The sequence below is a fragment of the Petromyzon marinus genome, chromosome 74 (genome assembly GCF_048934315.1).
Source record: "Petromyzon marinus isolate PM22_M1 ecotype Great Lakes invasive population chromosome 74, UKy_Petmar_22M1.pri1.0, whole genome shotgun sequence".
Classification (NCBI taxonomy): domain Eukaryota; kingdom Metazoa; phylum Chordata; class Hyperoartia; order Petromyzontiformes; family Petromyzontidae; genus Petromyzon; species Petromyzon marinus.
Window position 1 is genome coordinate 11,821,040 of NC_133740.1, and position 27,688 is coordinate 11,848,727.

At 54.6% G+C, this 27,688-nt stretch overlaps 1 protein-coding gene across 1 annotated transcript; it reads left to right on the plus strand.

Moving 5' to 3' along the window:
• The first annotated feature begins 729 nt into the window (after positions 1-729).
• On the plus strand, positions 730-27,400 carry LOC116957467 (uncharacterized). Its single transcript, XM_032979634.2, has 9 exons — positions 730-878; positions 14,820-14,937; positions 15,463-15,552; positions 16,608-16,718; positions 20,153-20,257; positions 20,732-20,815; positions 21,797-21,868; positions 23,048-23,758; positions 26,382-27,400. Exons 2-9 carry the CDS (start codon positions 14,821-14,823, stop codon positions 26,472-26,474), a joined length of 1,383 nt encoding a protein of 460 aa, XP_032835525.2. The 5' UTR covers positions 730-878; position 14,820; the 3' UTR covers positions 26,475-27,400.
• Positions 27,401-27,688: the final 288 nt, after the last annotated feature.

Genomic DNA, 27,688 nt, shown 5'->3' on the forward strand with positions numbered 1-27,688 from the left:
CACGTAGCAGGGGTGTTTAATCTCACGTGTTGCAGGGCGTCTATGTTATGGATTTAAATTATCTGGGTACTCAGACCCCCCCCTTCCGACCCCCCCCTTCCGACCCTTCTAACTCGAATACATCCGCCCAAGTCGCTAAATTCATTTCAGCAGGCGGCGGACCGTACCACTAACGCACAACACCCAGGGGAGGCGTTATTCAGCGCCTCGGACGTGCTTCGTGTTGTCACGGATTTAATTGAACTGGGTACTTTAGCCCCGCCCCCACCCTACCTTCCACTGCCCCCTCTAACGCGAATGAATTCGCCCGAGTCACCCATTCATTTCAATGGCCGGACCGTACCACCTGAACAGGCGCGCAGGGGGTGTTTGAGAACCAAGCGCGCAGGGGGTCGTGCGTCTGACTTAAATTGTCTGCGATTTAAAGGCGGCCCTCTGGGTGTTTAATTTTTATTTTCTAAGCACGATCGGAATGCGGAAAGTCGAGCTCAGCCGCTCTTAAAGTGACCCCCCCCCTCCTCCACCCCCTCCACCACCCCCTCCTCCACCCCCTCCTCCACCACCCCCTCCTCCACCACCCCCTCCTCCACCACCCCCTCCTCCACCACCCCCTCCTCCACCACCCCCTCCACCACCACCCCCTCCACCACCCCCTCCTCCACCACCACCCCCACCCCCTCCTCCACCCGCTCCTCCACCACCACCCCCACCCCCTCCTCCACCACCATCCCCACCCCCTCCTCCACCCCCACCACCACCCCCTCCTCCTCCACCACCGCCACCACCGCCCCCCCCGGAACTGGAGAGAGGCGACGGGGAATCTATTCGTGGTGCTTCGATGAGATCGGCCTCGGTTGCGTGCATCGGTGTGCATACAGGTGAGTGTACAGGTGTGTAGGTGTGTGTACAGGTGTGTAGGTGTGTAGGTGAGTGTACAGGTGTGTAGGTGTGTAGGTGAGTGTACAGGTGTGTAGGTGTGTAGGTGTGTGTACAGGTGTGTAGGTGAGTGTACAGGTGTGTAGGTGTGTAGGTGTGCGTACAGGTGAGTGTACAGGTGTGTAGGTGTACAGGTGTGTAGGTGTGTAGGTGAGTGTACATGTGTGTAGGTGTACGTACAGGTGAGTGTGTGTACAGGTGTGTAGGTGTGTGTACAGGTGTGTAGGTGTGTGTACAGATGTGTAGGTGTGCATACAGGTGTGTGTACAGGTGTGTAGGTGTGTATACAGGTGTGTGTACAGGTGTGTAGGTGTGTGTAGGTGAGTGTACAGGTGAGTGAGTGTACAGGTGTGTAGGTGAGTAGGTGTGTAGGTGTGTGTACAGGTGAGTGTACAGGTGTGTAGGTGTAGGTGTGTGTACAGGTGTGTAGGTGAGTGTACAGGTGTGCAAGTGTACAGGTGTGTGTACAGGTGTGTAGGTGTGTGTACAGGTGTGTAGGTGTGTGTACAGGTGAGTGTGTGTACAGGTGAGTGTGTGTAGAGGTCTGTAGGTGTGTGTACAGGTGTGCAGGTGTGCATACAGGTGAAAGTGTGTACAGGTGTGTAGGTGTGTAGGTGTGTGTACAGGTGAGTGTACAGGTGTGTAGGTGTATGTACAGGTGTGTAGGTGTGTGTACAGGTGTGTGTAGGTGTGTGTACAGGTGTGTAGGTGTGTGTACAGGTGAGTGTATGTACAGGTGAGTGTACAGGTGTGTAGGTGTGTAGGTGAGTGTACAGGTGTGTAGGTGTGGAGGTGTGTAGGTGAGTGTACAGGTGTGTAGGTGTGCATACAGGTGAGTGTACAGGTGTGTAGGTGTGTGTACAGGTGTGTAGGTGTGTGTACAGGTGAGTGTACAGGTGTGTAGGTGTGTAGGTGTGTGTACAGGTGTGTAGGTGTGCATACAGGTGAAAGTGTGTACAGGTGTGTAGGTGTGTGTACAGGTGAGTGTACAGGTGTGTAGGTGTGTAGGTGTATGTACAGGTGAGTGTACAGGTGTGTAGGAGTGTGTACAGGTGAGTGTGTGTACAGATGAGTGTACAGGTGTGTAGGTGTGTGTCCAGGTGTGTAGGTGTTTGTACAGGTGAGTGTGCATACAGGTGTGTGTACAGGTGTGTAGGTGTGTGTACAGGTGTGTAGGTGTGTAGGTGTGTGTACAGGTGTGTAGGTGTGTGTATAGGTGTGTAGGTGTGTGTACAGGTGAGTGTACAGGTGTGTAGGGGTGTGTAGGTGTGTGTACAGGTGAGTGTACACGTGTGTGTACAGGTGTGTAGGTGTGCATACAGGTGTGTAGGTGTGCATACAGGTGAGTGTACAGGTGTGTAGGTGTGTGTACAGGTGAGTGTACCGGTGTTTAGGTGTGTAGGTGTGCATACAGGTGAGTTTATAGGTGTGTAGGTGTGCATACAGGTGAGTGTGTGTACAGGTATGTAGGTGTGTGTACAGGTGAGTGTACAGGTGTGTAGGTGTGCATACAGGTGATTGTGTGTACAGGTGAGTGTACAGGTGTGTAGGTGTGCGTACAGGTGATTGTGTGTACAAGTGTGTAGGTGTGTGTACAGGTGAGTAAGTGTACAGGTGTGTGTACAGGTGAGTGAGTGTACAGGTGTGTATACAGGTGAGTGAGTGTACAGGTGTGTGTACAGGTGAGTGAGTGTACAGGTGAGTGTACAGGTGTGTGTACAGGTGAGTGTGTGTACAGGTGTGTAGGTGAGTGAGTGTACAGGTGTGTAGGTGAGTGTACAGGTGTGTGTACAGGTGTGTAGGTGAGTGTACAGGTGTGTGTACGTGTGTGTGTTTATAGGTGAGTGTGTAGGTGAGTGTACAGGTGTGTAGGTGGGTGTGTAGGTGAGTGTACAGGTGTGTAGGTGAGTGTACAGGTGTGTGTGTGTGTACAGGTGTGTGTGTGTGTACAGGTGAGTGTACAGGTGTGTGTACAGGTGGGTGAGTGAGTGTACAGGTGTGTGTACAGGTGTGTGTGTAGGTGTGTGTACATGTTTGTGTGTAGGTGTGTATACAGGTGAGTGTACAGGTGTGTGTGTAGGTGAGTGTACAGGTGAGTGTGTGTAGGTGAGTGTACAGGTGTGTAGGTGAGTGTGTGTAGGTGAGTGTACAGGTGTATAGGTGGGTGTGTAGGTGAGTGTACAGGTGTGTAGGTGAGTGTACAGGTATGTAGGTGAGTGTACAGGTGTGTGTGTACAGGTGAGTGTATAGGTGTGTGTACAGGTGGGTGAGTGAGTGTACAGGGGTGTGTACAGGTGTGTATGTAGGTGTGTGTATAGGTGAGTGTACAGGTGTGTGTGTAGGTGAGTGTACAGGTGAGTGTGTGTAGGTGAGTGTACAGGTGTGTAGGTGTGTGTGTAGGTGAGTGTACAGGTGTGTAGGTGGGTGTGTATGTGAGTGTACAGGTGTGTAGGTGAGTGTACAGATGTGTAGGTGAGTGTACAGGTGTGTGTACAGGTGTGTATGTGGGTGTGTAGGTGAGTGTACAGGTGTGTGTACAGGTGAGTGAGTGTACAGGTGTGTGTACAGGTGTGTATGTGGGTGTGTAGGTGAGTGTACAGGTGTGTGTACAGGTGAGTGAGTGTACAGGTGTGTGTGTAGGCGAGTGTACAGGTGAGTGTATAGGTGAGTGTGTGTAGGTGAGTGTACAGGTGAGTGTGTGTAGGTGAGTGTACAGGGGAGTGTGTGTAGGTCTTCTCGGCCACGGTCATTCCCTCCCCTTCTCTACGCTTGCGAAACGTGCCCCCCCCATAATGGAACATCTTCGCCGGTTAGAAACATTTAGGCTGGCCTGCCTACGATCCATCCTGGGTTTAACCAGACTGGATTGTGTGAGGAGCTCACAAATCCTTGAAAGATCTGGGCAAGGTCCCATCGGTGAGCTCCTCCGGCAGGCAAGGCTGCGTTGGCTGGGTCATGTAGCCCGCATGCCCAGCCACCGCATGCCGAAATAGCTTTTGTTCGGCCGGATTGAGGGGGCTAAGCGGGCGCGGCACGGGCTAGAGAAGAGATGGAGTGACGTGGTACAGGAGGACGTGGAGCTGAGTGGACTTGCCGATGACTGGTACCAGCGGTGCCAAGATCGGCCTCTGTGGAGGAGGCTCGTGAAGGACGCTACTGGGCAGTTGGAGGCAGTCGCCCTCCAACAACAACGGAGGGCGGAGGAGCGACGCTCACAACAACGAGCGGAGCGCCGGGTGGCTAAAGCACAGCAAGTTGGCACAGTAGGGGGCACAGGTGGTGCATCAGCCAGTCATCTCAGTCATATTAGTCAGTCGACCCGTGGCACCTGGGTCTGCCCCGTGACCTCCTGCCAGCGGGCGTTCGACACTCCACGTGGCCTCAAGGTGCACATGGCCTGGCACAAGTGTTGTGGTGACGTCACCGCCACTTAGTGGCGAATGGCGGTTGTTGTTGTTGTAGGTGAGTGTACTGGTGAGTGTGTGTAGGTGAGTGTGCAGGTGAATAGGTGTGTAGGTGTGTACATATCTGTTTGTACAGGTGTGTGTGTGTGTATGTAGGTGAGTGTGCAGGTGAGTAGGTGAGTGTGTAGTTAACATGTGAGTGTACATGTGTGTCCGTGTAAGGTATGCATGTGAGTGTACATGTGACTGATGTGAGTGTTTAGGGGAGTGAGTTCAGGTTTGCACACGTGTGAATATGCATGTGTGGGTGTACAGGTGTGAATACATATCTGTGTGTACAGGTGTGTACAGGAGTGAGTGTACAGGTATCTGGGGAGCGGTAGTGTAGTGGTTAGCGCTACGCTGCGCTTCCCATTCACGGCCAACACCGGTGACGATTATCCGAACCGGTCCCGGGCCTCTCCTAGGTCGACTCAGCCTCAAATGAATACCTGTTGCGGTGTGTAAACATCGCCACTAGGGAGACAAAGGCGGTCGGGCGTGGTTGCTGGCCACCCACCCCCTCGTGTGCCACGTAGTGCCGGCAGCTTTCACAGTACTGTACACACACTACAGTACTGTACACACACCGCAGTACTGTACACACACAGCAGTACTCTACACACACTGCAGTACTGTACACACACCGCAGTACTGTACACACACAGCAGTACTGTACACACACAGCAGTACTGTACACACACCGCAGTACTATACACACACCGCAGTACTGTGTACACACACCGCAGTACTGAACACACACCGCAGTACTGTACACACACCGCAGTACTGTACACACACAGCAGTACTGTACACACACAGCAGTACTGTACACACACCGCAGTACTGTACACACACTGCAGTACTGTACACACACCGCAGTACTGTACACACACAGCAGTACTGTACACACACCGCAGTACTGTACACACACCGCAGTACTGTACACACACCGCAGTACTGTACACACACCGCAGTACTGTACACACAGCGGTACTGTACACACACCGCAGTACTGTACACACACTACAGTACTGTACACACACTACAGTACTGTACACACACTACAGTACTGTACACATACTACAGTACTGTACACACACTACAGTACTGTACACACACCGCAGTACTGTACACACACCGCAGTACTGTACACACACCGCAGTACTGTACACACACTGCAGTACTATACACACAGCAGTACTGTACACACACTACAGTACTGTACACACACTACAGTACTGTACACATACTACAGTACTGTACACACCGCAGTACTGTACACACCGCAGTACTGTACACACACTACAGTACTGTACACACACCGCAGTACTGTACACACACTGCAGTACTATACACACAGCAGTACTGTACACACACTACAGTACTGTACACACACCGCAGTACTGTACACACACTACAGTACTGTACACACACCGCAGTACTGTACACACCGCAGTACTGTACACACACCACAGTACTGTGCACACACTACAGTACTGTACACACACTACAGTACTGTACACACACTACAGTACTGTACACACACCGCAGTACTGTACACACACCGCAGTACTGTACACACACCGCAGTACTGTACACACACCGCAGTACTGCACACACACTACAGTACTGTACACACAGTACTGTACACACACTACAGTGCACACTACAGTACTGTACACACAGTACTGTACACACACCGCAGTACTGTACACACACTGCAGTACTATACACACAGCAGTACTGTACACACACTACAGTACTGTACACACACCGCAGTACTGTACACACACCGCAGTACTGTACACACACTACAGTACTGTACACACACCGCAGTACTGTACACACACCGCAGTACTGTACACACACTACAGTACTGTGCACACACTACAGTACTGTACACACACTACAGTACTGTACACACACCGCAGTACTGTACACACACCGCAGTACTGTACACACACCGCAGTACTGCACACACACTACAGTACTGTACACACAGTACTGTACACACACTACAGTGCACACTACAGTACTGTACACCCAGTACTGTACACACAGTACTGTACACACACCGCAGCACTGTACACACACCGCAGTACTGTACACACTACAGTACTGTACACACACTACAGTACTGTACACACACTACAGTACTGTACACACACTACAGTACTGTACACACACTACAATACTGTACACACACTACAGTACTGTACACACACTACAGTACTGTACACACATTACAGTACTGTACACACACCGCAGTACTGTACACACACCGCAGTACTGTACACACACCGCAGTACTGTACACACACCGCAGTACTGTACACACAGTACTGTACACACACTACAGTGCACACACTACAGTACTGTACACACAGTACTGCACACACAGTACTGTACACACAGTACTGTACACACAGTACTGTACACACACTACAGTACTGTACACACAGTACTGTACACACTACAGTACTGTACACACACTACAGTACTATACACACTACAGTACGGGGTATACAGTACATACAGTACCGCAGTGTACGAACAGCGCACTGCGACACTGTACATAGTGTCGTAGTGGATACAGTGCGGAAGTGTGTGTTGCGGTACTGTACGTACAGTGCACGAACTGTACGTACAGTACATGGCCCCAGAGCGATGTCTGCTCGAGTTTTAGGATGCGAACCGTCCGCGCCTCTCTTTGTCAATGGGGATGCGCGAACCGGTAACCGCTAAACACCTGGAAAACCGGTAACCGCAACAACAACAAAACCCCTGTAAAACCGGTAACCGGTTGTCTTTACGTACAAAGCAAAGCATGCTTTAAATAAGTACATTTGTGACGAGGGGGGAGTTTGAGAAATGTGACGTCACATCAAAACGCGCAACTTTATAAATAAATACAGACAACACGTTCCTGCTTAATTAAATATACTTTTCTATTTAAAGCTTACGTGACTGCAAGGATTCATCTTCGTTGGTTCTTTCGGTTAAGTCACCACCACCACCACGTAGAATGAGAATAAAATAATAAATTGTGTTATTTTATTTTATAAATTTATTATTTTATTTTCTCATTCTACGTGGTGGTGACTTTACCGAAAGAACCAAAGAAGATTAATATACTTTGTCAATAAAAGTTTTCTCCTACAACATCGGAGTGCAGTGGCCACATTAAACACGCACTACAACAATAGTCTAAAGCGATTTGAAGGATGTTTTAATTTTAAAAATGGTAATATGGTTTTTGGGGGGTGGGGGCAGAGCTTTGTGACGTCATATTTGAGGGGGGGTCCCTTCGGCGATTCCTCTGAACCCGGTCCTGGGGACTCCCCTAGGTCGGCTCGGCCTCAAATGTGTAAATCCGGTGCGGTCGTGTTAGTGTGGTAAAGACATCGCCACTCGGGGAGACAAAGGCGGCCGGGCGTGGTGGTTGTTGTCCCCCACCCCCTCGTGTGCCACAGTGCCGGCAGACATCGTCAGCTGCTGCTGCACTTGGCCCTGCAGCCTGCTAGAGGCTACACGGGGGACCTTTGTCTTTGTAGACTGCGCTGCCGCTGTTGTTGATGCTCCAGTAACTTAACTTAGTGTGGACACAACAACAACAGCACCACCAACACCACCACCAACAACACCACCAACAACAACACCACTAGCACCACCACCAACACCACCACCAACAACAACAACACCAATACCACCACTAGCACCACCAACACCACCACCAACAACACCAACAGCACCAAAAGCACCAACAACAACACCACCACCAACACCACCACCAACAACACCACCACCAGCACTACCACCACCAACAACACCAACAGCACCAACAACAACACCACCACTAGTACCACAACCACCACCACCAACACCACCAGCAGCACCAACACCACCAGCACCACCACCAGCACTACCACCAACACCACCACCAGCACTACCACCACCACCAACACCACCACCACTAGCACTACCACCACCACCAACACCAGCACTACCACCAGCAATACCACCACTACCACCACCACCAACACCACCACTAGCACTACCACCACCAACACCAGCACTACCACCAGCAACACCACCACTAGCACTACCACCAACACCACCAGCACCAGCACTACCACCACCACCACCAGCACTACCACCAACACCACCAACACCAGCACTACCACCACCACCAGCACTACCACCAACACCACCAGCACTACCACCACCACCAACACCAGCACCACCACCAATACCAGCAGCACCAACACCACCAGCAGCACCACCAGCAGCACCAACGCACTGTACCGCGGTGTGCACAGTGTGCGCACTGTACCGCGGTGTGCACAGTGTGCGCACTGTACCGCGGTGTGTACAGTGTGCGCACTGTACCGCTGTGTGTACAGTGCGATTACGAGGAACACGAGTTGAGCTCCTCGACTCTGTGTGTGAGGCGACGTTTCGGGCAATGCTCCTTCATAGCGCACAGAGAGGTCCGAGAATACAAGAGGCGACGTTACAGGCAACCACCCTTCTTCATGGCACCACGTGCAGTGTGTGTGTGTACACGTGCGTTGTGTGTGTGTACACGTGCAGTGTGTGCACACCGCACGTGTACACGGTCGAGCATGATGTACAGAAGGGCGCCACGGTGGCTAGGAGATGTTGACTCCCTCGCCTGGTACACAGGAGGTCGTGGGTTCGATCCCGACCCTGACGATGCCTGCTGCTGCTGTAGATTTGGAGTCTGCGTCTCTCTCTCATCATCATCATCACGGTGGCTGTGAGATGTTGACTACCTCGCCTGGTGTGCAGGAGGTCGTGGGTTCGACCCTGACCCCTGACCCCTGCTGCTGTATATTTGGAGTTTGTGTCTCTCTCTCTCTCATCATCATCACGGTTGCTAGGAGATGTTAACTACCTTGCCAGGTGTGCAGGAGGTCGTGGGTTCAATCCAGACCCTGACACCTCCTACTGCTGCTGTAGATTTGGAGTCTGCGTCTCTCTCTCATCATCATCACGGTGGCTATGAGATGTTAACTACCTCGCCTGGTACACAGGAGGTCGTGGGTTCGACCCTGACACCTGCTGTAGATTTGGAGTCTGCGTCTCTCTCTCATCATCATCACGGTGGCTGCGAGATGTTAACTACCTCGCATGGTACACAGGAGGTCGTGGGTTCGACCCTGACACCTGCTGTAGATTTGGAGTCTGCGTCTCTCTCTCATCATCATCATCACGGTGGCTGCGAGATGTTGACTACCTCGCCTGGTATACAGGAGGTCGTGGGTTCGACCCTGACACCTGCTGTAGATTTGGAGTCTGCGTCTCTCTCTCATCATCATCACAGTGGCTAGGAGATGTTGACTACCTCGCCTGGTACACAGGAGGTCGTGGGTTCGACCCTGACACCTGCTGTAGATTTGGAGTCTGCGTCTCTCTCTCATCATCATCACGGTGGCTGCGAGATGTTGACTACCTCGCCTGGTATACAGGAGGTCGTGGGTTCGATCCCGACCCTGACACCTGCTGTAGATTTGGAGTCTGCGTCTCTCTCATCATCATCACGGTGGCTGTGAGATGTTGACTACCTCGCCTGGTCTACAGGAGGTCGTGGGTTCGACCCTGACCCCTGACCCCTGCTGTGTTTTTGGAGTTTGCGGCGTCTCTCTCCCCGTGGCCGCGTGGATTTTGTCTCCAGCTCCTCTGGATTCCCCCTCCACACTGAGAATCAACGTCGCTGCCGCCGCCACAGCCAATCGTTTTGAGGGCTTGGCTGCCGCTGTAAATGTCCACGTGGTGACGATGATGACGACGATGATGACGATGATGACGACGATGATGACGATGATGATGATGACGGTGATGACGGCGGCAGTAGCAGCAGCAGCAGGAGGCCACTTGGTTGAGCTGCTACAATTTGTGGCGGCCACGCCGCTTCTGAAAGCGCATTGGGGTCCCCTACCTGGTAACAATACAACATTGTTGTTGTAGTTGTTGTTGTAGTTGTTGTTGTAGTTGTTGTTGTAGTTGTTGTAGTTGTTGTTGTAGTTGTTGTTGTAGTTGTTGTTGTAGTTGTTGTTGAGTTGTTGTTGTTGTAGTAGTTGTTGTTGTAGTTGTTGTTGAGTTGAGTTCACCACAGCGTGTCCACTGGCCTGCAGATTGCCTCGACTCTAACACGAATTCTTAAACGTTGAGCATGTTTGTTTTTATTGATTATTGTAATCGCAAACGGCATTTCAGCAAAAGCGTCACGGACCACACGGGGAAGGGGGGTGGGTACAGAGGAAACTTGGTTCAGAGACCAGAAACTACGTCACCCGGCCGCCTTTGTCTCCCCACCCCCCACCCCCACCAAGTGCCCCCACGTGCCCACCACCACCACCATCCAGAGCGCACCCCAGCCACGCGTTATCATCTTAAGGCTGCGTCGACCTAGGGGAGGGCCAAGCCTCCCCCCCCTCCTCCTCGTCGTGGTGGTGGTCACCACAGAGGAAGTACGCAATGGAGAAAGCCAAATTGACCTGGCCAGGCGGGCGCAGATGGGACGTGCCGCTCCACACGCGCCACCGTCACGGGCGGCGCGTGTGGAGCACTCTGATGCCGGTCTCCGTGTGAGTCCGTGGGTCTCTGTGTGAGTCTGTGGGTCTCTGTGTGAGTCCGTGGGTCTCCGTGTGAGTCTGTGGGTCTCTGTGTGAGTCTGTGGGTCTCCGTGTGAGTCTGTGGGTCTCCGTGTGAGTCCGTGGGTCTCCGTGTGAGTCTGTGGGTCTCCGTGTGAGTCCGTGGGTCTCTGTGTGAGTCTGTGGGTCTCTGTGTGAGTCCGTGGGTCTCCGTGTGAGTCTGTGGGTCTCTGTGTGAGTCTGTGGGTCTCCGTGTGAGTCTGTGGGTCTCCGTGTGAGTCCGTGGGTCTCCGTGTGAGTCTGTGGGTCTCTGTGTGAGTCTGTGGGTCTCTGTGTGAGTCTGTGGGTCTCTGTGTGGGTCTGTGGGTCTCTGTGTGAGTCTGTGGGTCTCTGTGTGAATATGTGGGTCTCTCTGTGAGTCTGTGGGTCTCTGTGTGAGTCTGTGGGTCTCCGTGTGAGTCCGTGGGTCTCTGTGTGAGTCTGTGGGTCTCTGTGTGAGTCCGTGGGTCTCTGTGTGAGTCTGTGGGTCTCTGTGTGAGTCTGTGGGTCTCTGTGTGAGTCTGTGGGTCTCTGTGTGAGTCTGTGGGTCTCTGTGCGAGTCTGTGGGTCTCTCTGTGAGTCTGTGGGTCTCTGTGTGGGTCTCCGTGTGAGTCTGTGGGTCTCCGTGTGAGTCTGTGGGTCTCTCTGTGAGTCTGTGGGTCTCTCTGTGAGTCTGTGGGTCTCTGTGTGAGTCTGTGGGTCTCTGTATGAGTCTGTGGGTCTCTGTGTGAGTCTGTGGGTCTCTGTGGTGAGTCTGTGGGTCTCCGTGTGGGTCTCTGTGTGAGTCTGTGGGTCTCTGTGTGAGTCTGTGGGTCTCTGTGTGAGTCTGTGGGTCTCCGTGTGAGTCTGTGGGTCTCTGTGTGAGTCTGTGGGTCTCCGTGTGAGTCTGTGGGTCTCCGTGTGAGTCTGTAGGTCTCTGTGTGAGTCTGTGGGTCTCTGAGTGAGTCTATGACTCTCTGTGTGAGTCTATGACTCTCTGAGTGAGTCTATGACTCTCTGTGTGAGTCTATGACTCTCCGAGTGAGTCTATGGCTCTCCGTGTGAGTCTATGGCTCTCCGTGTGAGTCTATGGCTCTCTGAGTGAGTCTATGACTCTCTGAGCGAGTCTATGACTCTCTGCATGAGTCTATGGCTCTCTGAGTGAGTCTATGACTCTCTGTGTGAGTCTATGACTCTCTGAGTGAGTCTATGACTCTCTGAGTGAGTCTATGGCTCTCTGAGTGAGTCTATGACTCTGTGTGAGTCTATGGCTTTCTGAGTGAGTCTGGCTCTCTGAGTGAGTCTATGACTCTCTGTGTGAGTCTATGACTCTCTGAGTGAGTCAGCGTTGTACTCTCTGTGGCTGTGCGGTTGACACCCGGACTGCAACCCAGGCTCTCGGCATCGCTCGCCTTCCCCTACACGGTCATTGTGAACTGGTGTCTCGTGCAGGTGTGTGTGTACAGGTGTGTGTACAGGTGTGTGTGTACAGGTGTGTGTGCGTGTGTACAGGTGTGTGTGTGAATGTGTGTGTGCGTGTGTACAGGTGTGTGTGCGTGTGTGTGCGTGTGTACAGGTGTGTGTGCGTGTGTGTGCGTGTGTACAGGTGTGTGGACAGGTGTGTGTGTGCGTGTGTACAGATGTGTGGACAGGTGTGTGTGTGTACAGGTGTGTGTGCATGTGTGTGCGTGTGTACAGGTGTGTGTGCATGTGTGTGCGTGTGTACAGGTGTGTGTGCATGTGTGTGCGTGTGTACAGGTGTGTGTGCGTGTGTGTGTGCGTGTGTACAGGTGTGTGTACGTGTGTGTGTGCGTGTGTACAGGTGTGTGTACAGGTGTGTGTGCGTGTGTACAGGTGTGTGTGTGTACAGGTGTGTGTGCGTGTGTACAGGTGTGTGTGCGTGTGTACAGGTGTGTGTACATGTGTGTGCGTGTGTACAGGTGTGTGTGCGTGTGTACAGGTGTGTGTACAGCTGTGTGTGCGTGTGTACAGGTGTGTGTGCGTGTGTACAGGTGTGTGTGTACAGGTGTGTGTACATGTGTGTGTGTGTGTGCAGGTGTGTGTGCGTGTGTGCGTGTGTACAGGTGTGTGTGCGTGTGTGTGCGTGTGTACAGGTGTGTGTGTGTGCGTGTGTACACGTGTGTGTGTGTGCGTGTGTACAGGTGTGTGTGCGTGTGTACAGGTGTGTGTGCGTGTGTGTGCGTGTGTACAGGTGTGTGTGCGTGTTTGTGAGTGTACAGGTGTGTGTGCGTGTGTACAGGTGTGTGTGCGTGTTTGTGAGTGTACAGGTGTGTGTGCGTGTGTGTGTGCGTGTGTACAGGTGTGTGTGCGTGTTTGTGAGTGTACAGGTGTGTGTGCGTGTGTGTGTGCGTGTGTACAGGTATGTGTGCGTGTGTGTGCGTGTGTACAGGTGTGTGTGCGTGTGTGTGCGTGTGTACAGGTGTGTGTGCGTGTGTGTGCGTGTGTACAGGTGTGTGTGCGTGTGTGTGCGTGTGTACAGGTGTGTGTGCGTGTGTGTGCGTGTGTACAGGTGTATGTGCGTGTGTGTTTGTGAGTGTACAGGTGTGTGTGTGCATGTGTGTGCGTGTGTGTGTGCGTGTGTACAGGTGTGTGTGCGTGTGTGTGCGTGTGTACAGGTGTGTGTGCGTGTGTACAGGTGTGTGTGCGTGTGTGTTTGTACAGGTGTGTGTGCGTGTGTGTTTGTGAGTGTACAGGTGTGTGTGCGTGTGTGTTTGTGAGTGTACAGGTGTGTGTGCGTGTGTGTTTGTGAGTGTACAGGTGTGTGTGCGTGTGTTTGTGAGTGTACAGGTGTGTGTGCGTGTGTGTTTGTGAGTGTACAGGTGTGTGTGCGTGTGTGTTTGTGAGTGTACAGGTGTGTGTGCGTGTGTGTTTGTGAGTGTACAGGTGTGTGTGCGTGTGTGTTTGTGAGTGTACAGGTGTGTGTGCGTGTGTGTTTGTGAGTGTACAGGTGTGTGTGCGTGTGTGTTTGTGAGTGTACAGGTGTGTGTGCGTGTGTGTTTGTGAGTGAGCTGGCTGTAGCCTGCATGCCCAGCCACCGCATGCCTAAACAGCTTTTGTTCGGCCGGATCGAGGGGGCTAAACGGGCGCGGCACGGGCTAGAGAAGAGATGGAGTGACGTGGTACAGGAGGACGTGGAGCTGAGTGGACTTGCCGATGACTGGTACCAGCGGTGTCAAGATCGGCCTCTGTGGAGGAGGCTCGTGAAGGACGCTACTGGGCAGTTGGATGCAGTCGCCCTCTAACAACAACGGAGGGCCGGATGGCTAAGGCCCAGTAGGGGGCACAGGTGGTGCATCAGCCACTCATCTCAGTCAGTTGACCCGTGGCACCTGGGTCTGCCCCGTGACCTCCTGCCGGCGGGCGTTCGACACTTCACGTGGCCTCAGGGTGCACATAGCCTGGCACAGGCACCTTGGTGACGTCACCGCCGCTTAGTGCCAAATTGCCGTTGTTGTTGTTGCTGTTGTGAACGATTCCCGCTCGCGGCCAACACCGGCGACGACTCTCCGAACCGGCGCTGGGCCTCCCCTAGGGTCGACTAGGCCTCATGAGTACCCGGTGCGACGCGTGAACATCGCCAGGCGTGGCTTCGGCCCACCCACCCCCTCGCGTGCCGTGCCGGCGCTCGCAGGTGCCACTCGCCGGCAGCACTTGCCCCAACAGTCCGTTAGCGGCTACACGGGGGGATCTTTGTCGTTGTGCGCGAGCGTGAAGGCCACGGGGGGGAGGGTGGATCGTCCTCGTGTCTGCGTGCGGTCCTCCCTTGCGCCCGGGGCGTGCAGAATGATGACGGAGGTGTCAATCGTGGAGGCGTACGACGCCCACCTCTTCGGCAGCCTCGTCCAGGAGGAGGATGAAGACCGGGACCTGGCACGCGCCCTCACGGCCGGCAGGCTCGCGGTGGGGCGACGACGAGACGCTGGGGAGCACGCGGGGGTCACGTGGGGTCACGGGGAGGGAGACGCTGGGAGCACGTGGGGTCACGTGGGGTCACGTGGGGTCACGGGGAGGGAGACACTGGGAGGGAGACGCTGGGAGGGAGACGCTGGGAGGGAGACTCTGGGAGGGAGACGCTGGGAGCACGTGGGGTCGTGGGGAGGGAGACGCTGGGAGCACGTGGGGTCACGTGGGGTCATGTGGGGTCACGTGGGGTCACGGGGAGGGAGACGCTGGGAGCACGTGGGGTCACGTGGGGTCACGTTGGGTCACGTGGGGTCACGGGGAGGGAGACACTGAGAGGGAGACGCTGGGAGGGAGACGCTGGGAGGGAGACGCTGGGAGGGAGACGCTGGGAGGGAGACACTGGGAGGGAGACACTGGGAGGGAGACACTGGGAGGGAGACACGTGTGTGTGTTTGTGTGGGGTGATCCCTTCACTACAAATCTTCACGTCGTGCTCCTCTAACCCCTGCCCCCCCCCCCCAGGTGATCGCTGCCAGGGCCCCCCCCTCCACGGCGCCGGAGGGCCTCCCGCTGGGCAGCGGCGGCGAGCCGGCCAGCCTGGGGCACATCAAGGTGGGGGCCACCAGCTGGGGTGGGGCCACCAGCTGGGGTGGGGCCACCAGCTGGGGTGGGGCCACCAGCTGGGGTGGGGCCACCAGCTGGGGTGGGGCCACCAGCTGGGGTGGGGCCACCAGCTCCCAGCCAGCACCGCCGGGGGGGGGGGCGCCTCTCGCAGTGTTGTTGTTGTTGTTGACGTTGTTGTTGACGATGACGTTGTTGTTGTTGTTGACGTTGTTGTTGACGATGACGTTGTTGTTGTTGACGACGTTGTTGTTGACGATGACGTTGTTGTTGTTGACGACGTTGTTGTTGATGACGTTGTTGTTGTTGTTGATGACGTTGTTGTTGTTGACGACGTTGTTGTTGATGACGTTGTTGTTGTTGTTGTTGATGACGTTGTTGTTGTTGACGATGACGTTGTTGTTGATGACGTTGTTGTTGTTGACGACGTTGTTGTTGATGACGTTGTTGTTGTTGTTGTTGTTGATGACGTTGTTGTTGTTGTTGATGACGTTGTTGTTGTTGACGATGACGTTGTTGTTGTTGTTGATGACGTTGTTGTTGTTGACGACGTTGTTGTTGATGACGTTGTTGTTGTTGTTGTTGTTGACGACGTTGTTGTTGACGATGACGTTGTTGTTGACGACGTTGTTGTTGATGACGTTGTTGTTGTTGATGACGTTGTTGTTGTTGACGATGACGTTGTTGTTGTTGTTGATGACGTTGTTGTTGTTGACGACGTTGTTGTTGACGTTGACGACGTTATTGTTGTTGTTGACGACGTTATTGTTGTTGTTGACGACGTTATTGTTGTTGTTGACGACGTTGTTGTTGTTGACGACGTTGTTGTTGTTGACGTTGTTGTTGACGTTGTTGTTGTTGACGTTGTTGTTGTTGACGACGACGTTGTTGTTGTTGACGACGTTGTTGTTGACGACGTTGTTGTTGTTGACGTTGTTGTTGTTGTTGTTGTTGTTGACGACGACGACGTTGTTGTTGTTGACGTTGTTGTTGTTGACGACGACGACGTTGTTGTTGTTGACGTTGTTGTTGCTGACGTGTGCCAGGAGTCGGCTCTGCGCCTCTCGGCGCTGAACCTTCGCCTGGAGCAGGAGAACGACGACCTCGCCCGGCAGATCCTGCGTGACAAGGCCTCACTGCGGGCCCAGCTCGACCTAGTGAGGCTCACCACCTCGCTCACCACATCGCTCACCACCTCGCTCACCACATCACTCACCTACTCACCACCTCGCTCACCTACTCACCTACTCACCACCTCGCTCACCTACTCGCTCACCACCTCGCTCACCTACTCACCACCTCGCTCACCACCTCGCTCACCACCTCACTCACCACATCGCTCACCTACTCACCTACTCACTACCTCGCTCACCTACTTGCTCATCTACTCGCTCACCACCTCGTTCACCTACTCACCACCTCGCTCACTACCTCGCTTACCACATCGCTCACCTACTCACCACCTCGCTCACCTACTCACCACATCGCTCACCACCTCGCTCACCTACTCACCTACTCACCACCTCGCTCACCTACTCACCTACTCACCAACTCGCTCACCTACTCACCTACTCACCACCTCGCTCACCTACTCACCTACTCACCACCTCGCTCACCTACTCGCTCACCACCTCGCTCACCTACTCACCACCTACTCACCACCTCACTCACCTACTCACCTACTCACCTACTCACCACCTCGCTCACCTACTCGCTCACCACCTTGCTCACCACCTCGCTCACCTACTCACCTACTCGCTCACCTACTTGCTCTACCCTCACCTTCTCACCACCTCACTCACCTACTCGCTCACCTACTCGCTCACCTACTCGCTCACCTACTCGCTCACCACCTCGCTCACCACCTCGCTCACCACCTCGCTCACCACCTCGCTCACCACTTCGCTCAAGGACTCACCTACTTGCTCACCTACTTGCTCACCTACTTGCTCTACCCTCACCCTCTCACCACCTCACTCACCTACTCGCTCACCTACTCGCTCACCACCTCGCTCACGACTTTGCTCACCACTTCGCTCAAGGACTCACCTACTTGCTCACCTACTCGCTCACCTACTCGCTCACCACCTCGCTCACAACTTCGCTCAAGGACTCACCTACTTGCTCACCTACTTGCTCACCTACTCGCTCACCTACTCGCCTACTTGCTCACCAACTGACTCTCCTACTCGCTCACCTAATCGCTCACCTACTCGCTCACCTACTCACTCACCTACTCACCTACTCACCTACTCACTCATCTAACCACTCACTTACTCACCCACCTACTAGCTCACCTACTCACTCACCTAACCACTCACCTAATCACTCACCTAATCACTCACCTACTCACTCAACTACTCACTTTCTTACTCACTCACAGACTCGCCTACTCTCTCACTACCTCGCTTAACTACTCAGATACTCACCTGCCTACTCACCCACCTACTAGCTCACCTACTCACCCACCTACTCACCCACCTACTCACCCACCTACTTACCCGCCTACTCACCCGCCTACTCACCCACCTACTAGCTCACCTACTCACCCGCCTACTCACCCGCCTACTCACCCGCCTACTCACCCGCCTACTCACCCACCTACTCACCCACCTACTAGCTCACTTACTCGCCCACCTACTCACTCACCTAATCACTCAGTAACTCACCCACCTACTAGCTCACCTACTCACTCACCTAATCACTCACCTACTCACTCACCTACTCACTCACCTAATCACTCACCTAATCACTCACCTACTCACTCACCTACTCACTTTCTTACTCGCTCACAGACTCGCCTACTCTCTCACCACCTCGCTTAACTACTCAGATACTCACCTGCCTACTTACCCACCTACTCGCCCACCTACTCACCCACCTACTCACCCACCTACTCACCCACATACTTACCCACCTACTCGCCCGCCTACTAGCTCACCTACTCACCCGCCTACTCACCCGCCTACTCACCCGCCTACTCACCCACCTACTAGCTCACCTACTCACTCACCTAATCACTCACCTACTCACTCACCTAATCACTCAGTAACTCACCCACCTACTAGCTCACCTACTCACTCACCTAATCACTCACCTACTCACTCACCTACTCACTCACCTACTCACTCACCTAATCACTCACCTAATCACTCACCTTCTCACTCACCTACTCACTTTCTTACTCGCTCACAGACTCGCCCTTGTCTCTCACCACCTCGCTTAATTACTCAGATACTCACCCGCCTACTCCCCCACCTACTCACCCACCTACTCACCCACATACTAGCTCACCTACTCACCCGCCTACTCACCCGCCTACTCACCCGCCTACTCACCCACCTACTCACCCACCTACTCACCCACCTACTAGCTCACCTACTCACCCACCTACTAGCTCACCTACTCGCCCACCTACTCACTCACCTAATCACTCAGTAACTCACCCACCTACTAGCTCACCTACTCACTCACCTAATCACTCACCTAATCACTCACCTACTCACTCACCTACTCACTCACCTAATCACTCACCTACTCACTCACCTACTCACTTTCTTACTCGCTCACAGACTCGCCCTTACCTCTCACCACCTCGCTTAACTACTCAGATACTCACCTGCCTACTCACCCACCTACTCACCCACCTACTCACCCACCTACTCACCCACCTACTCACCCACATACTTACCCACCTACTAACCCGCCTACTAGCTCACCTACTCACCCGCCTACTCACCCGCCTACTCACCCACCTACTAGCTCACCTACTCACCCACCTACTAGCTCGCCTACTCACCCGCCTACTCACCCACCTACTCACCTACCTACTAGCTCACCTACTAACCCACATACTTACCCACCTACTCACCCACCTACTAGCTCACCTACTCACCCACCTACTCACCCACCTACTAGCTCACCTACTCACCCACCTACTAGCTCACCTACTAACCCACCTACTAGCTCACCTACTCACCCGCCTACTCACCCACCTACTAGCTCACCTACTCACCCACCTACCTGCTCCCCTACTAACCCACCTACTAGCTCACCTACTCACCCGCCTACTAACCCACCTACTAGCTCACCTACTCACCCACCTACTAGCTCACATACTCACCCGCCTACTCACCCGCCTACTCACCCGCCTACTAGCTCACCTACTCACCCACCTACTCACCCGCCTACTCACCCGCCTACTCACCCACCTACTCACCCGCCTACTAGCTCACCTACTAGCTGACCTACTCACCCGCCTACTAGCTCACCTACTCGCCTACTCACCCAGCCACTCGCCCAGCTCACCTCGCTCTTACTCACCCATTCACCCAGCCACTCGCTCACCCAGCCACTCGCTCACCCCGCCACTCGCTGGCTTCATCACTCACCTACCCAGTCATCCACTGCTCACCCAATCACCAACTCACTATTGCGCATGGTGTGTCTCCGTGCCTTGTTTATCACTGTGTCTCCCCCCGTGTCTCCCCCCGTGTCTCGCCCCGTGTCTCCCCACGTGTCTCTCCCCGTGTCCCCCCCCCGTGTCTCCCCACGTGTCTCCCCCGTGTCTCGCCCCGTGTCTCCCCCCAAGGTGGAGAGCCGGGTGGAATTGCTGACTCAGCAGCTGCAGCTGTTGGGCGTGAGGCTCAAGGAGACAGAAGAGGAGAAGAGACGCGCGGACACGGAGACAACACAGGTTGGGGGGGAGACACGGGGGGAGACGTGGGGGGAGACACGGGGGGAGACACGGGGGGAGACACGGGGGAGACACGGGGGGAGACACGGGGGGAGACACGGGGAGAGACACGGGGGGAGACACGGGGGGAGACGCGGGGAGAGACACGGGGGGAGACACGGGGGGAGACACGGGGGGAGACACGGGGAGAGACACGGGGGGAGACACGGGGGGAGACACGGGGGAGACACGGGGGGAGACACGGGGAGAGACACGGGGGGAGACACGGGGGGAGACACGGGGGGAGACACGGGGGGAGACGTGGGGGAGACACGGGGGGAGACGCGGGGAGAGACACGGGGGGAGACACGGGGGGAGACGCGGGGAGAGACACGGGGGGAGACACGGGGGGAGACATGGGGGGAGACACGGGTTGGCCCCTTCACTCGGTGTTCCTCCAACCCCCCCAACCCCCCGTCCCCCCCGGCCCCACAGCTGAAGGAGGTGTGCAGGAGGGAGTTGAGCAGCGTGGAGCGAGTGACCATCGCCAACCACGACGCCATCGCCACCCACAAGCAGGTGACTCCTAGAGCCTAGAGCCTGGGTTCAAGCCCTGGGTCTGGGTGTCTCTCTGTAGGATCACGATGGCCGTGTCAGAGACACTGAGAGCCTCGGTTCAAGCCCTGAGTCTGGGTCTCTCTCTCTCTGTGGGTTCATAATGGCCGTGTCGGAGACACTGAGAGTCTGGGTTCTAGCCCTGGGTCTGGGTGTCTCTCTCTGTGGGATCACAATGGCCGTGTCAGAGACACTGAGAGTCTGGGTTCAAGCCCTGGGTCTGGGTGTCTCTCTCTCTCTCTGTGGGATCACGATGGCCGTGTCAGAGACACTGAGAGCCTCGGTTCAAGCCCTGAGTCTGGGTGTCTCTCTCTCTCTCTGTGGGTTCATAATGGCCGTGTCGGAGACACTGAGAGTCTGGGTTCGAGCCCTGGGTCTGGGTGTGTCTCTCTCTCTCTCAGTGGGTTCACAATGGCCGTGTCAGAGACACTGAGAGCCTGGGTTCAAGCCCTGGTGTCTCTCTCTGTAGGATCACGATGGCTGTGTCGGAGACACCGAGAGCCTGGGTTCAAGCCCTGGGTCTGGGTGTCTCTCTCCCAGGGGGTTTATAATGGCCACTGGGAGATTTCAGCTGCCTGTGGTTAAATTTGGTTCTCAGATGGTCGCCAGGGACTCGCACTGAGACCCACGGACTTCCATCAAGATCACATTGATCTTCATCCATCAGTGGATAGACCATGGTGTTGGTGGTGGTGATGATGATGATGATGGTGGTTGTGATGATGATGATGGTGGTGGTGGTGGTGATGATGATGATGGTGGTGGTGGTGGTGATGATGATGGTGGTGGTGGTGGTGGTGATGATGATGGTGGTGGTGGTGATGATGATGATGGTGGTGGTGGTGGTGATGATGGTGATGGTGGTGATGGTGATGATGGTGATGATGGTGATGATGATGGTGATGATGACGGTGATGATGATGATGGTGCTGATGGTGTCCACAGATGAGCTCCAGACTGAGCGCTCAGCTGGAGGAGCTCTCTGAAGTCGGACGGAGGACCATGGACCTCGTGCGGGTGAGTGGTCATCACGGCCCTGCCCTCTCCCTATTCCTCCACAGCGCCAAGCGGCCAGCAACAATGAGCACTGTGCTGAGAGCGTTAGAGGGCCGTGCGCTGCTGTGGTGGTTGCGGTTGTGTGGGGAGTGGTGGCGCAGCGGTTAGCGCGCTACGGACCTGGCTACGACCCGAGTTCGATTCCCGCTCACGGCCAACACCGGCGACGATTTTCTGAACCGGTCGCGGGCCTCCCCCTAGGTCGACTCGGCCTCAAATGAGTAACCCGGTGCGGTGTGCAGTGAACATCGCCAGCACTGGGGAGACAAAGGCGGCCGGGCGTGGTGCTGGCCACCCACCCCCTCGTGTGCCACAGTGCCGGCAGCCTTCACAGCTGCTGCTACTCGCTAGCAGCACTTGCCCCTACAGTCTGTCACAGGCTACACGGGGGAGCTTTGTCTTTGTGTGTTGACTCAATGCGGGGGTCGCGCTGTGGGAGACAGAGGGGCGGGAGCCACGTGCGAGATGAGAACAACCACAACCACAACAACAACCACCACAACAACCACAACCAGGACCACCACCACCACAACCAGGACCACAACAACCACCACCACCACCACCACACAACCAGGACCACAACAACCACCACCACCACAACCACAACCACCACCACAACCACCACCACCACAACCACCACCATCCCCACCACCAGCACCACCACCACAACCACCACCACCACAACCACCACCACCAGCACCACCAGCACCACAACCACCACCACCACCCCCACCACCCCCACCACCTCCACCACCACCAACACCACCAACACCACCCCCACCACCACCACCACAACCATCACCACCACCATCACCACCACCACAACCACCACAACCACCACCACCAGCACCACCAGCACCACAACCACCACCACCACCACCCCCACCACCCCCACCACCTCCACCACCACCAACACCACCAACACCACCCCCACCACCACCACCACAACCATCACCACCACCAACACCATCACCACCAACACAACCATCATCACCACCAACACCACCACCAACACCAACACCACCGAGAAGGAGACGGAGCGACGGAATCCACCGCTCCGTGAAGTTCGTTTGCGACTCTGACCCCCCCTCGCCCCCCCCCTCGCCCCCTCACCCCCCCCCCCCCCCCCCGTGTATCCAGAGTCGATCCCAGGCGTGTGGGCGTTGTCCAGCCCTGCTCAGTGACCTACTGAAGCAGCAGCGGCAGCGGCGGCGGCGTTCTGTGTCCCAGACCTCGTCCACTTCCCACCCAGTTGAAATCCCCGACGAGGCTCTGGAGGAGGTGGAGCAGGTGGAGGAGGTGGAGCAGGTGGAGCAGGTGGAGGAGGTGGAGCAGGTGGAGCAGGTGGAGCGAGGCTCCTCGAGTGAGCCACAGGAAGATGAAGACGTCGCGCTCCAACCCCGCAGCGACGAGGTGGTGGAGGTGGTGGAGGTGGTGGAGGTGGTGGTGGAGGTTGACTGCTCGGTGGAGCCGCTGGGAAAGAGCATCTCGGCTGGATCCCTGAACAAGGAGGAGGTGGACGAGGTGGTAGTGGGCGAGCTGGTGGTGGACAAGGTGGTGGTGGACAAGGTGGTGGTGGATGAGGTGGTGGTGGACGAGCTGGTGGTGGACGAGCTGGTGGTGGACGAGAAGGAGGTGGACGAGGTGGTGGTGGACAAGGAGGAGGTGGACGAGCTGGTGGTGGATGAGGAGGAGGTGGACGAGGAGGAGATGGACAAGGAGGAGGTGGACGAGGTGGTGGTGGACGAGGAGGAGGTGGACGGAGACGCGTTGAGGAGCAGGCTCGAGGCCGTGCAGCGGGAGTTGGTTGCCTCCAAGCTGAAGCTCGTGCAGGCCGAGTGCACGATCCAGGCGAGTGGTCAGGCTTGGGGGGGCGGCACCAGGCCTCGGCCGTGACCGTCTGCCCGCTGCGGTTTCGGGGCGGCCGGCGCTGGCAGAGAAGCTCCCTTGGGTTCGACTCCCGGACTGAGTGCTGCCTCTCTCTCTCTCTCTTCGTGTGTGTGGAGTTTGTGTGATCTCTACTCCTCTTCTACAGAGTGTGTGGAGTTTGTGTGATCTCTACTCCTGGTCTACAGAGTGGGTGGAGTTTGTGTGATCTCTACTCCTGGTCTACAGAGTGGGTGGAGTTTGTGTGATCTCTACTCCTGGTCTACAGAGTGTGTGGAGTTTGTGGGATCTCTACTCCTGTTCTACAGAGTGTGTGGAGTTTGTGTGATCTCTACTCCTGGTCTACAGAGTGTGTGGAGTTTGTGTGATCTCTACTCCTGGTCTACAGAGTGTGTGGAGTTTGTGTGATCTCTACTCCTCTTCTACAGAGTGTGTGGAGTTTGTGTGATCTCTACTCCTGGTCTACAGAGTGGGTGGAGTTTGTGTGATCTCTACTCCTCTTCTACAGAGTGTGTGGAGTTTGTGTGATCTCTACCCCTGGTCTACAGAGTGTGTGGAGTTTGTGTGATCTCTACTCCTGGTCTACAGAGTGGGTGGAGTTTGTGTGATCTCTACTCCTGGTCTACAGAGTGTGTGGAGTTTGTGTGATCTCTACTCCTGGTCTACAGAGTGGGTGGAGTTTGTGTGATCTCTACTCCTCTTCTACAGAGTGTGTGGAGTTTGTGTGATCTCTACCCCTGGTCTACAGAGTGTGTGGAGTTTGTGTGATCTCTACTCCTGGTCTACAGAGTGGGTGGAGTTTGTGTGATCTCTACTCCTGGTCTACAGAGTGTGTGGAGTTTGTGTGATCTCTACTCCTGGTCTACAGAGTGAGTGAGTGGAGTTTGTGTGATCTCTACTCCTGTTCTACATAGTGAGTGAGTGAGTGGAGTTTGTGTGATCTCTACTCCTGGTCTACAGAGTGAGTGGAGTTTGTGTGTTCTACCCCTGTTCTACAGAGTGAGTAAGTGGAGTTTGTGTGATCTCCCCCTGTTCTACAGAGTGAGTGAGTGGAGTTTGTGTGATCTCCCCCTGTTCTACAGAGTGAGTGAGTGGAATTTGTGTGATCTCCCCCTGTTCTACAGAGTGAGTGAGTGGAGTTTGTGTGATCTCTACTCCTGTTCTACATAGTGAGTGAGTGAGTGGAGTTTGTGTGATCTCTACTCCTGGTCTACAGAGTGAGTGGAGTTTGTGTGTTCTACCCCTGTTCTACAGAGTGAGAGTGAGTGGAGTTTGTGTGATCTACCCCTGTTCTACAGAGCGAGTGAGTGGAGTTTGTATGTTCTACACCTGTTCTACAGAGTGAGTGAGTGAAGTTTGTGTGATCTCCCCCTGTTCTACAGAGTGAGTGAGTGGAATTTGTGTGATCTCCCCCTGTTCTACAGAGTGAGTGAGTGGAGTTTGTGTGATCTCCCCCTGTTCTACAGAGTAAGTGAGTGGCGTTTGTGCGATCTCTACTCCTGGTCTACAGAGTGAGTGAGTGGAGTTTGTATGATCTCCCCCTGTTCTACAGAGTGAGAGTGAGTGGAGTGTGTGTGTCCTACCCCTGTTCTACAGAGTGAGTGAGTGGAGTTTGTGTGATCTCCCCCTGTTCTACAGAGTGAGTGAGTGGAGTTTGTGTGTTCTACTCCTGTTCTACAGAGTGAGTGAGTGGAGTTTGTGTGATCTCCCCCTGTTCTACAGAGTGAATGAGTGGAATTTGTGTGATCTCCCCCTGTTCTACAGAGTGAGTGAGTGGAGTTTGTGTGATCTCCCCCTGTTCTACAGAGTAAGTGAGTGGAGTTTGTGTGATCTCCCCCTGTTCTACAGTGAGTGAGTGGAGTTTGTGTGATCTACCCCTGTTCTACAGAGTGGAGTTTGTGTGATCTCCCCCTGTTCTAGAGTGAGTGAGTGGTGAGTGAGTGAGTGGTGTGTGAATGAGTGAGTGGTGTGTGTGTGTTCTCCCCTCTGTTCCACAGTGAGTGTGAGCGAGTGTGACGGTGAGTTTGTGTGATTGTGTGGGGAGCGGAAATGTAGTTGTTAGCGCTGCACTACGAACCTGGCGACCCGGGTTCGATTCCCGCTCACGGCCAACACCAGTGACGATTATGTGAACTGGTCTTGGGTCTCTCCTAGGTCGACTTAGCCTCAAATTAGCACCTGGTGCGGTGTGTAAACATCGCCACTGGGGAGACAAAGGCGGTCGGGCGTGGTGCTGGCCACCCACCCCCTCTTGTACCGTTCTGGCCTTCATAGGTGCTGCTCGCTAACAGCACTTGCCCCTACAGTCTGTTAAGGCTACACGGGGGATCTTTGTCTTTGTTCTGTCCCCCTGCTCTGCATGGGTTTCTTCCCAGGTACTTCGTTTCCACTCCCATAGCCAAACCCACACCCACAGTGGAACTGTTATCACCACCCCACCCCCACTGCTCAATAATGGTCTCCCCCCGTGTCTCCCCCCCCCCGTGTCTCTCCCCGTGTCTCTCCCCGTGTCTCCCCCCGTGTCTCCCCCCGTGTCTCTCCCCGTGTCTCCCCCCGTGTCTCTCCCCGTGCGTCTCCGTGTCTCCAGGACCTGCAGCATCGCCTCTCCGTCACCCGTAACGAGCTGGGCGCCAAACGCATCTCACGCTTTTTCACTCGACCTCAAAGCTCCACCACCTAGCGCTGAACACCCCCCCCCGCCCCAACACCCGCGATGGTACAGTCCCAATAGGTCGGCGTACATTGTGGGTCGTGCCAAGTGTGGGCTGTGCCAAGTGTGGGCTCCATTGAGGGGGATTTTTAACTTAATTCAGTTTAACTTCCAGGATTTTGTGTAAATTATTATACCCCCCCCCCAGTCGCATATATTTTAATGGTATCGTCTCATTAGCTCGAGTTGCTGGGTGGGATGTACTAACTTTATGAATGAATATTCTGGGGGGGCGGGGGGGGTAGAGGCAATGATTTTATATCCCTCCCACAAGAGCTTAAATCCACTTTGGGCAATAGTAAGCTGGTTGTTTTTTTTCTTTGAGAGGGAGTTTTGTTTAAAAAGTCTTGAGTACCCCCCCATAATGCTCCAGTAATGGTAGAGTCCTACTCGGTAAACCTATGCACGGACCATACCAATGTTCAATACTTAGCAACGAAGGGATGGGGGGGGGGGGTTACCCTGCATTAGTTAAAATATTTTAGCTATTTAACTCCAATAATGATGCAGTCTTCTTGTGCAAGTAGCCAAACGTCTGTTTACTTAAAATGTTTTCCCCTTGTTAGCCGAATCGCGGCGTCCGTCGTTACGATTCTGAAACTAATTCTAAATATCGCGAGCGAAGCTACTTTTTACGGGCACCGCCAGGGCCAATCAGGAGCCGGCATTTTAGTCACGCGGTGCCCTCTGAGCCAATGCGACGCCGCCTATTAGAACGAGACCACAGAACTGCAATTTACTTGAGATTGTTATAATAATGTTGATTAATTATGATCATTGTTTTGTCGGTTAACTGAGGCGTATCGATGTGTATGTATTTTTGCTGTTGTTGCCGATGCACGAATGTTAATTTAAACTTGTGTGTGTCCTTGCATTAAACCGCTGCTGAGGAAGTATCTCTTTGAGATTTCAGGGCGAAAGCGCAGCCCCTGCAAGTTCCTTGCCAATTCCAATGCTGGTGGAAGTGACCTCCCTCGATAGACGACCGAGAGAGAGACACGCGCACACACACGCACGCACACACGCACGCCATCCGGATTTGACCTCCTCTTCCACCACACTAGCCAGCGATTTGCGTCTTATGTGGACCCCACCACGTGGACCCCACCACGTGGTGGGGTCCACGTGGCACCCACCACGTGGCCCCACCACGTGGCACCCACCACGTGGACCCCACCACGTGG

Bases quoted from the DNA above. Each gene is read 5' to 3' on its own strand.
- LOC116957467 (XM_032979634.2), top strand. From the start codon at position 14,821: ATGATGACGGAGGTGTCAATCGTGGAGGCGTACGACGCCCACCTCTTC. The intron at 16,719-20,152 runs GTGAGGCTCACC...TCTCCCCCCAAG, and splicing joins TGCGGGCCCAGCTCGACCTA to GTGGAGAGCCGGGTGGAATT. The intron at 20,816-21,796 runs GTGACTCCTAGA...TGGTGTCCACAG, and splicing joins CCATCGCCACCCACAAGCAG to ATGAGCTCCAGACTGAGCGC.